The sequence below is a fragment of the Saccopteryx bilineata genome, chromosome 4 (assembly GCF_036850765.1).
Source record: "Saccopteryx bilineata isolate mSacBil1 chromosome 4, mSacBil1_pri_phased_curated, whole genome shotgun sequence".
Classification (NCBI taxonomy): Eukaryota; Metazoa; Chordata; class Mammalia; order Chiroptera; family Emballonuridae; genus Saccopteryx; species Saccopteryx bilineata.
In genome coordinates this window covers 299,810,956-299,821,579 of record NC_089493.1, presented here as the reverse complement: position 1 = coordinate 299,821,579, position 10,624 = coordinate 299,810,956, and the positions used below count along the sequence as shown (strand labels likewise).

The 10,624-nt window shown below is 60.3% G+C and overlaps 1 protein-coding gene across 2 annotated transcripts in view; it reads right to left on the bottom strand.

The window, feature by feature from the left end:
- Positions 1 to 5,015: 5,015 nt before the first annotated feature.
- Positions 5,016 to 10,624, bottom strand: part of LOC136333232 (granulocyte-macrophage colony-stimulating factor receptor subunit alpha-like) — a 46,793-nt gene continuing 41,184 nt past the window's right edge. Inside the window, exons 11-12 of one of the 2 annotated variants that reach the window (XM_066272087.1) lie at positions 8,560 to 8,641; positions 5,016 to 5,905 (exon numbers count right to left, since the gene is read on the bottom strand). In XM_066272087.1, coding sequence (XP_066128184.1) covers positions 5,735 to 5,905; positions 8,560 to 8,641 — 253 coding nt within the window. In that variant the 3' untranslated portion in view covers positions 5,016 to 5,734. Of the gene's footprint in view, positions 5,906 to 8,559; positions 8,642 to 10,459; positions 10,589 to 10,624 lie in introns of those variants that run through there. The other variant, XM_066272088.1, reaches the window with a different exon arrangement.

Here is a 10,624-nt window from a genome sequence, read left to right as displayed (position 1 = left end):
GTCTCTGCCCAAGAGGACCCCCTGGGTGGCATCTGCGACTCCCCTCGCTGGGCAGAGCCCCCCCTGTGGTCTGCCCACCTCGACATCCTTCCAGTCAGCCGGTGCAGGGCGGACTCGCACAGGTGAGGTGTGCATTACAAGGGAATAGATTAACTGTGCAGAGGACAGGGGAGCGAGCCCCTGGCAGAGAGGACAGAGGTCCGGAAGGGAGGGCCCCCTGGGGGAATCAGGATGTTCTAGTCAGAGGTCCCCCAACTTTTTACACAGGGGGCCAGTTCACTGTCCCTCAGACCATTGGAGGGCCGCCACATACAGTGCTCCTCTCACTGACCACCAATGAAAGAGGTGCCCCTTCTGGGAGTGTGGCGGGGGGCTGGATAAATGGCCTCAGGGGGCCGTAGTTTGGGGACGCCTGTCAGGTGTATACAACACAGGGCTACAGGGTCCCCCCCGGCTGCTCCACTCCCCGGGGGGGGGGCTCTTTGTCCTCTCTGGGCTGTGGGAGCCCAGCGTGGGGAGGGAGTGCTGAGATGGTCTACATCCTGGGCACATCGGGGAACCAACCAGGTTGGGTGGGGGACAAGCCCCTGCTGACACTCCCCAGGCCAGGAGAGAAAGGGCAGACAGGGTTTCCAACCCAACTGAGGTTCTACGTTTATTATGACTGACCCAACTGGGGTCGTGAGGGGGATGGGCTTTCTGTCTCGGAGGGTTAGAGACGGTGCATCCAAAAGGGTCGACGAAAGGCGTCCCTTGGTCCTGGATGGTGGCTCAGCGGATAGAGCGTCAGCCTGGCTTGTGGACGTCCCGGGTTTGATTCCCGGTCAGGGCACACAGGAGAAGCGCCCACTGGCTTCTCTCTCCCTCCCCCTCTCCTTCCTCTCTGTCTCTCTCTTCCCCTCCCGCAGCCAAGGCTCCATTGGTGTGAGTGTGGCCTCCAGCCACTGAGGATAGCTCTGTGAAACATGTCAGCCTCAGGCACTAAAAATGGCTGGGTTGATTCAAGCATCGGCCCCAGATGGGGGGCTGCCAAGTGGATCCCAGTGGGATCTCACAATCTCCCTTCCTCTCACTTAAAAACAAAATAAACGAATGAATGAATGGATAAAAAGACAGGCGTCCCTAAACAGAAGAGTCGGAATACTGAGCAGGCGTTACGACGAGTTCTTCTGAGGATCCCACTGAATTTCTTGAAAGAACCCGGGAGGCCCCTAGAAAAGGTACTGAGTTAGACCCGCAAGCCCCTGAGAACGTGGGAATGGGAAGCGCGACCTTCATCTCCCGGAATACACCGGACACACGGGCCAGAGACTTCGGGAGGGAGAGGGAGGAAGAGCCACGAATCCTTCCCCAACGAGCAGACGTTGCGTTGACAGTGCACAGCAGCAGGGGACAGACCGCAGAAGGCCCACAGGTGCCTGGGTGAGTCAAGGGAGCCCAGCTACCCCCCCACCTCCAAATCTGGGGCTGCTCGTCAATGTGACTGACAGGTGCCCTCTGGTTTCCAAGGGGACCCAGGAGACCTGCGCTCTCAGGGACCCAGGGCGAGCAGCTGTGTCTCCTGGGAACCAGGGGTTTGCGCTGCCCCAGCCACTGTTTCGGGAGGGACGTGGAGATTTCCTGTACGTTTCACAGACTGCTGCCCCACAAACTCATCTCCCTGGATGGCTGGGAGGGAGCAGGACCTCACTATGAAATGGGGATCTCTGCAGACGGGATGAACGGGAGGGTCTGAGAGGAGTCACCCTGGGTCAGGGGGGGCCCTGCATGGACCCAGTGACAGGGACCTTAGAAGAGACGGAGGAGGAGACACAGACACAGAGGAGAAGCCACGTGGGGACGGAGGCAGAGACGGGAGGGAGGCGGCCACCAGCCTGGGGACACCTGGAGCCCCAGGAGCTGGGAGAGGCAGGAGGGGGGACCCTCCCTAGGGTCCCCAGAGGGAGCACAGCCCTGGAAACCCCTGGACCTCACACGTCTCCTCTCCGGGACGGGCAAGTGTCTGGTTTGAAGTCCCTGCATTGCAGTCATTGATTTTTAGCTGCCCGGGGACACCCCTAGAATAACCCTAATCCCCCCTTTTTCTTCTCCCCATGCTGACCTCTGACCCCTTTCCCTCCCTCTCTTCTCTCCTCACCAGGTCCCCACTCCCCAGTCCCAGGAGAGAAGATCTGACTGTCTCAGGGGGTCTTGACCCCACTGGTCCACACTGTTGCCCGCACGGTTCAGCCACCAACACGACCCTGGGCGGACGTCCCCCGTCCTGACATTTAGTTCAGACCGCCTGGCATCGATCACACAGGTGCCCCTGGGGTCAGGTCCACGCCCGAAGTCGTAGCGCGTGTTTCCACGGGAAACCCTAACTCTCCCTCTCAGAAGCTGGGCAACTCGGCCGTAACCTCGGGGTGCTCACCCTGCCTGGTGCATCACATCTCTGCCTCCCCCCCTCCCCCGGCAATGATGGGTGTGCTCTTCCCCGGGGAGGGAGCGCGTCCTGTTTTCTTCGTTGAATTCACGGAAAGTCTTTTGAAAGACTGAGCGGCCTTTTATCTGAGCTCTGCCCCGCCCGAGAGCCTCAAGTTCTGAAATGAAACCCCTGCCTTATCAGCAGCAGCTGAGCCCCTTGTGCAAGGTACCAATGGCCACATCGTCACTTTCTTCACCCACAGGAGAGATCAGTGGAAAAACAGGGTGGAGCCCCCTTCTCTCTCTCTCTCTCTCTCTCTCTCTCTCTCTCACACACACACACACACACACAGGAATAGTACACAGCCATGAAAAAGGGGCGAGACTCTGCCCGAGGCTACCACCCGGGTGGAGCTTGAACACGCAATGTTCAGGGAGAGAGAGAAGGCGGACACGCAAGGTCCCACACAACGCGTGATTCCGTTTGTGGGACACGTGTAGAACAGGCAAATCCCGCAGAGAGAGACCGAGAGGGGGGGGGTCCGTGGTGGTGGTCAGGGGCTGGGCGAGAGGGGATGCTGGTGACTCTGGCTCACGCCAGACGGGTCTCTCTCTTGGGGTGATGAGAATACGGTGGAATTAGATAGGGGGCGCTGGTTGGGAAAATATTGTGACTGCATGGCACCTCGTGGGAAATGTCATGTCATCTATATTTTTCTGAGAGAGAAAGAGAGAGAGAGAGAGAGAGAGAGAGATGCTCTGACCCTCCTCTCTACAGGAAATGTCTTGGGGACAACATTGAGAATGTCCCCCCAGAATGGCCGACGCCTCAATCAGCCCCGTGGCGTGCTGCAATGACTGCGGACACGAGTTTCCGTCCCTCCCGCCTCCGAGAACAGCTCCAGGTTGTAAAATCTCCTCCCTGGAGAAGACGACACCCCCCCCCCCGGCTGGGTGCTGAAAAGACTCTCCGTTCTCGGGGTGCAGAGCGGATCCCGCACCTGGGGGCTCAGAAGGACTGGAGGGGGCCGGCAGGGAGCCGGGAGACTCAGGGTCCACGAGCATGCACCCACATCATTTTTCACGGCTGCGTACTATTTCGTTTAACAGCTGTGCCTTGATTGACAGGGTTGCCAGCCCACGTCCCACAATAAGTGCGGCGTGGTGGGTATTTTCTGCTTAAGGCCCCGACATACTCGGCAGAGGTGACCCCTGAAGGGGTGTGGTCACTGGGCGTGGCCGCGTCTGGAGCTGGAGACCAGCAGAAGCTCAGGGGACCTTGGTTGTGTCATGTAGACAGCCAGGACGGGGAGAGGGGTGGGTTCAAGACAGAGGCCAGACGAGAGGCAACAAACAGGGCCCCTTCCTGCTGGTCAGGTGCCTGGAGACGGGGTGGTGGCCGCCCCTCCCCCCCCCCAGGAACCGGGATGGGGACGACGGGAGTCCAGCCTAGCTCACTCTCCGCCCTGACCCCAGCGCACGCCAGGCCTGACGATTTCAGCAAAGCCCTCCCTCCATATCTGAAGGTCACACTGCGTCCTCTGCCCCAGGAGGGACATACATCTCATTCTTGCCGTTGGCTCTGCCCCTTGGATCCGGGGACCCCAGCACCCAGCTAGGCGGTTGGAATGTGTGAACCAGGAGGGACAGGTGTCTCCCGGGTCTGGCCATGCCCACCTCCCCACTTCCCGTTTCTGCTTCTAAAAGCGACCCCCGCGTTCCCCCTGGCCCCCCTTCTCCCCGTGTGTGCACGGCGGATGCAGAAGCGCTATAGGAGGAAAGGTTATTTATTACCAGAAGCCACCCCGAAAGCAACCACAGGCAATGTGGGGAGCAGCCGTGCACCCCGAAGTCGCCACATCTGGTTGGCACCGAACCTCCCATTGCGGGCGCGTCCCCACATGCACAACTTGCTACAGATACTCTTTTATTTTTATTTGATTTTTTGGAGTATGTCAGTTTATTTTCACTAGAAAAAGAAATGGCTTTTGAAAGAACAAGGCACAGGTACAAGCCTCAGAAGAAAAAAAAGCCGCCTGACGTTTGACAGCCAGCGTCCGCCCTGGCATTTCTGGCAACGCATTCTCCTGGGTATGCGTGTATCTGAACGCACCACCTCACCTGCGCGGACCTCACGCCGCGGGGCCGTGAACAGTGATGTGGATGCACGCCCGTGGACCCTGAATCTCCCAGCGCCCTGCGGGGCCCCTCCAGCCCTTCCGAGCCTCCCCCCCACCCTGCCCCCAGCTGCGGGATCTGCTCTGCACCCCGATACTTTCCGGTTTTGCGAAAGCTAGGCGGTGACTGTCTCCTGAGCAGCCAGCAGACAGGTGTCTGTCGGGTCACCTTGGACCAGAGAAGTTCTCGGAAACACGCGGAGGACCTTTGTACGTGAGGATCTCACTCCTTGGGGAAGCGGTTGAGATAGTTTTCTCATCCGTGGGTCCCCCACTGCCAGTTAGATGAACGGTCCCCGGCCATCGTGACTCCCACGGAGGTGGGCACAGCAGCTCCATGCACCCCCAGATCTCTGGGGAAGGTGTCACATCGGCGAGGACAGTGCCTGCCACCCCCCCACCCCCGAGAGCCATTGCAGTGCTCATTGAAAAGCTCAGAGGCCCTGGCCGGTTGGCTCAGTGGTAGAGCGTCGGCCTGGCGTGCAAGGGGTCCCGGGTTCGATTCCCGGCCAGGGCACACAGGAGAAGCGCCCATTTGCTCCTCCACCCCTCCCCCTCTCCTTCCTCTCTGTCTCTCTCTTCCCCTCCCGCAGCCGAGGCCCCATTGGAGCAAAGTTAGCCCGGGCGCTGGGGATGGCTCCTTGACCTCTGCCCCAGGCGCTAGAGTGGCTCTGGTCGCGGCAGAGCGACGCCTCGGAGGGGCAGAGCATCGCCCCCTGGTGGGCGTGCCGGGTGGATCCCGGTCGGGCGCATGCGGGAGTCTGTCTGACTGTCTCCCCATTTCCAGCTTCAGAAAAATACAAAAAAAAAAAAAAAAAGAAAAGAAAAGCTCAGAGACACCAGGGGGCAGAAGCAGCGTCCCCCTCTGTCCACCCTCGCCCTGGTCCGTGTCTGTCCGGCTGTGCCTGTGCCAGTGTTCTCCACACATCCTGTCCCCCAGGGGAGACCGCTCCGAAGCCGTTTCCAAAGTCCAGGCAGCGGTCTGCACAGCTCACCCATCCTCTCCTCTGAGGTTTGGCAGCTGCGTCCTGGGGGGCGGGTTCAACCAAGCGCAAAGGTGTCTCCGTTTCCAAGGTGACCGCTGGCCCCCCGGGCACGGAAGCAGGGGAGACAGAACAGGGGTGGGCTTTTGAGTCACGGCAGAAGCTTTTTTACACCCCGAGCGGACGAGGCTCGGGAAGGTCGTTTTCAGCAGGGTCGGGGGCTGACGTGGGGTTTGCGGCTTCTGCTCGTCCGCTGGCAATGGGCTGGGTCTCTTCCACCACGAGGATGTCCTCGGATTCCGGCCAGCACGGGGCTGGGCTGTCCCCGTCCCAGGAGATCTAAGAGAGGAGGACACGGTTGGGGGGGGAGGGGGAAGGTCAGGGACTGGGGTCCCCAGTTCTCCGGGTGAGGTGACAGCGGTGGGAATGGCCCCCTGCCCACCGTTCATGGTAGCCCCGAGTGACCCTCAACGGGAGCAGAGACACAGAACGGGGTCAGCGCACTGTGGAATACCATGCAGCTGTGAAAAGGAGCGAGGGGCCGACCACAGGAAGAACACACCGCTGTGACCTCCGTATCTGCCCCGCTGGAAGTAACACGCAGCCCAAGGGCATCACGGTGTCCCCGGGGGATGGACACACCGTCTCTGGCTGAGGACCGATGGCCCCTGGTCACCATCACGACTCTGCCCATTGACCCTGGAGTGGAAATCGCTTTGAACCCCAAACTGGAGACCTCGCTTTGGGGGAGGGGGGCATGTCAGAGGTTGGAAGAGACAGGGATGAGTGACCCCAGCAAGGGTGGGGTCTGCTGTGCCCTGACACCCCCTCCTCTCCTGTTCCAGTGTCCCGGCCCCCACAGCTGGCTACCTCTCTCCCTGGCCACCAGCTCCATGACCCACGCCGGTCACCCAGCCCCCAGGACGCAAGGCTGAGAAAAACATTGCTCCGGGGACAGTGACCGCCTCCAGCCTGCATGGTGGTGGCAGGTGGCAGGGACCCAGCTGAACGGCTCCTACACAATTCGGGGTGGGGCACCCTAAATGTAAGAGGGGGTTACCCTGGCCAGCCTGCGGCTGAGAAGCAGGTCTAGGGGACACACATTCCTGTGTCCACCTGCGGGGGTTTCAGCAATGCCCGTCACAGAGGAAATACCGTGACAGCAGCACTCCCTGGCTACTCTGGGCCCCTGACAGAAGAGGCGTTTCCTGTGTGAGGTTGGGTGTTGTGCACCGTTAATGGCAAAAAGCCATTATAGATTGGAGGCTTGGCAGGGGGCTAAGTTCTCCCCCCTCCATCTCCGTGTTTGGCTTTGATGCTGAGTGTTTGCACCCACTCCACTGCCTTCCTTGGGTTGCAGGAAGCAATATACATGCCCTTCCTCTGACTCTTTGTTTGTTTCAGACGTTTGTAAATTTCACTAATGTATCCTCTTTTTGCCTTGGGAGAGTTCCTGTCTTAGCCTTGGATGTGCAACTTTGTATCAGGGTCCTTGATTTGCATATGGCTATATAATAAAGAGAACTGGGGCTGTGAGGCACTCAGATGCTGCCAGGCAGTTTGAAGAGTCCTCTCGTCCCGTGACAAGTGTGTTTCCTCAGTTCCGCACCGTTATTTGGAGCCGCGCTGGTCCACGGCAGGTGGGGGACCCCCGAGGATTGTGGGGGTCACCTGTGCCGAGTGTGGGCTTGGACGGGACCCTGGGAAACCCGACTGGTCCGGGCTTCTGTCCTTTCCTCTCAAAAAGTAACCCTGCGACGGCCCTGGCTGGTTGGCTCGGCAGTAGAGTGTCGGCCTGGCGTGCAGGAGTCCCGGGTTCGATTCCTGGCCAGGGCACACAGGAGAAGCGCCCATCTGCTTCTCCACCCCTCCCCCTCTCCTTCCTCTCTGTCTCTCTCTTCCCCTCCCGCAGCCGAGGCTCCATTGGAGCAAAGATGGCCCGGGTGCTGGGGATGGCTCTGTGGCCTCTGCCCCAGGCGCTAGAGTGGCTCTGGTCGCAACAGAGCGACGCCCCGGAGGGGCAGAGCATCGCCCCCTGGTGGGCAGAGCATCGCCCCTGGTGGGCAGAGCGTCGCCACTGGTGGGCGTGCCGGGTGGATCCCGGTCGGGCGCATGCGGGAGTCTGTCTGACTGTCTCTCCCCGTTTCCAGCTTCAGAAAAATACAAAAAAAAAAAAAATAATAACCCTGCGACGTATCAATGAAGCCACTCCGGGAAACCACAGCTGCACCCTGATTTTGTCCAGCACCCCTAAACTCTGCCCTGAGGTGCACAGGCTTCTCAAAAAGCTGCTCCAGGGAGCTCAGAAGGCTCTCTTGGGGGAGGGTTTCAGGAGGAAATGGCTTTGAACCCCCAAACTGGAGACCTCGCTTAGGGGGAGGGGGCCATGTCAGGCTCACCACGGGGTGGGGGGAGCGTACGTACAAAGCGAGGTTGGAAGTGACAGGAATGAGTGACCCCAGCCAGGGTCCCTCGGCCGGCCACCCACCGAGAGAGGCTGCCCACGGAGAAACAGCCTTCGTGGCTCAGATGCTGTCCCCCGCTGCACCCCCAAAACTCTCTCCCGCCTGGAGCCGGGGGAAGGACACCCGATTCACAAGCAGGATTTTGCCGAGGGGACGCGTGGCGGATTTGAAGATAGTGTGACCCGGGTCCGCACGGTGACCCCGGGGAAAGAGATAGAGACGGAGAGAGACCCAGGGACCCGCTAGGAATCCCCACGTTGCTCTGTGCTCTGAGGGCCATCTCATCTCGACGCTAGGACGCATTTCAGCTTCGCTGGGATGCCCAGATGGGGGGGAGCGGACATGGCGGTGACGCCCTCCCTTTCCTTGGTCCCCATCTGCTGCCTCTTATCTGTACACCTGGGACCAGCGTGGGACCCGGGGGAGCAGAGGTGACCCCCGCTCAGGGGCACCGCATCCCCCCAGCCAGCCCGCACCAGCAAGGCCTGTCTGAGCCCAGAGGGGCAGCCGCTGAACGCGCGCACTCACCTCCGGACAGGAGACAGGGGGGCCCATCACCTCCCTCTTGACCTGCGGCACGGGCGGGAACAGCCTCAGTCTCAGGGGGAACCTGGGGAGCAGAGAGAGAGAAGCCGTAAAGGACCCACACCCTCAAAGTCCGATCCGAGTGGTGGTGGTGGTGGTGGTGGTGGTGGGGGTCGGGGTGGGGGGGCTCTTCCATTCCCAGGGCCCCCGGCCCCCCCTAGGATGCAAGGATGAGAAAACACGGCTTCAGGGGCCGTGAGTGCCTCCAGCCTGCACGGTGGTGGCATGCATGCGGCCGGGCCACCAGCAGGGACCGGGACAGGGACGCCTGGCAGAGGCCGGACCCCAGAACCCACAGGGCGCCTGCAGGTCCCCCAGGGGGGCCGTCACCGCCTGATGAATGTGGGGCCCCATCTGCTAGACTGGCCAGGACGGAGGTGGGGGGCAGTGTCTGCGTCTGGCGTGGGCAGCCGTGCCCGGAAGCCACCCAGCCCCGAACACAGAGAGGGTCAGAGCTCTGACCACCGCTGACCCTGAGTGACCCTTCCCCGGCCGGCCACCTTCCCTGACGCCCGTGGCTCTCGGCTCAAACGCACCGGAGAGGCTGGTGTGGATGCAGCAGCTTCCTCACACGAACTCCCCAATTCTGCCGGTGCCCACAGGCGTGCCCCCCCAACCCCCAGCCCCAGGGCCACGTCAGGCCCGCCAGGACTCCTCACGGCCTCACAGGGTTAAATGTCGACCTGGAAATGCTGAGGTTGCCGGTTCGAAACCCTGGGCTTGCCCGGTCAAGGCACATATGGGAGTTGATGCTTCCTGCTCCTCCCCACCTTCTCACACACAGGTGAAGCAACTGCCCGCCGTGAAGGCTGGAAGAGCCCCAGGACTCTCCGAGCACCCCACAGGGACCCTGTGGCCGTTTGACTGGGGTCCTGGCACCCCAAAAGGTCTGGGGAGCCCCCACCTGCCGGGGAAGCAGGCTCTGTGCTCGCCGCTGCCCCCCGGTGTCTGTTGGGACGTACTGCGTGCTCAGCGCCACCGGGGAGGAGTGACCAGGGTGTGTGTGGTCACAGGCAAGGGGCAGGCGGGTGGGTGGGGACTCCCTGACCGCTGTTGAGGTCATGACCTCTGGGCCCGCGGGGACCTCAGGACACCCTGAGCACACAGACCGCTGGCTTAAGACCCACACGATAAAGAGAAACAAAGGCGTTTACCCATCAATAAGAGGTCTTTCTTTTCTCTCTCTCTCTTTTTAAAATTACTTTTATTTATTTATTCATTTTAGAGGGGGGACAGAGAGAGAGAGAGAGAGAGAGAGAGAGAGAAGGAAGGGAGGAGCAGGAAGCATCAACTCCCATATGCGCCTTGACCAGGCAAGCCCAGGGTTTCGAACCGGCGACCTCAGCATTTCCAGGTCGACGCTTTATCCACTGCGCCACCACACGTCAGGCTCTCTCTCTTTTTTAAATCTTTATTTTATTGGTTTTACAGAGAGGAAGGGAACGAGCAGGGGAGAGAGAGAGAGAAAGAGAGAGAGAGAGAGAGAGAGAGAGAGAGAGAGAGAGAAATGGGAATAGCTTGTTCCTGTAGGTGCCCTGACCGGGGATCGAACCGGCAACCTGTGCGCTTTGGGGCGACGCTCTAACCAACCGAGCTATCCGGCGGGGAGGAGAGCGGCTCAGGGAAAGGATCTTTCAACGTGAGAGGCAAACTAATAATAATAATAATAATGATAATAATAATAATAATAATAATAAAAGGCGCGTTTATTTGAGATGAACAGGAACAGCTGTGCGGGTAACCTGGATGGCGTCCCCGGTGAGGAGCAGACACACAGAGGTGACGGAGGGTGTTTACGGGGAAGGGACAGGGACCCGGACGGTGACAGCCACAGCAGGGAGGCGTTGCTATGGGTGCCGTCGTCGTCGACGACGACGAGGCGGACTCTAAACACAGCGGCGTTTACTCTGGGGTCTTCCTGAGACTGACCCAGTAGCCGTCCTCACGCCGGCTCTCTCGTTCTAACTTGCAGCTGTTTGGGACAGAAGAGGCGATTTGTCCTGGCTCA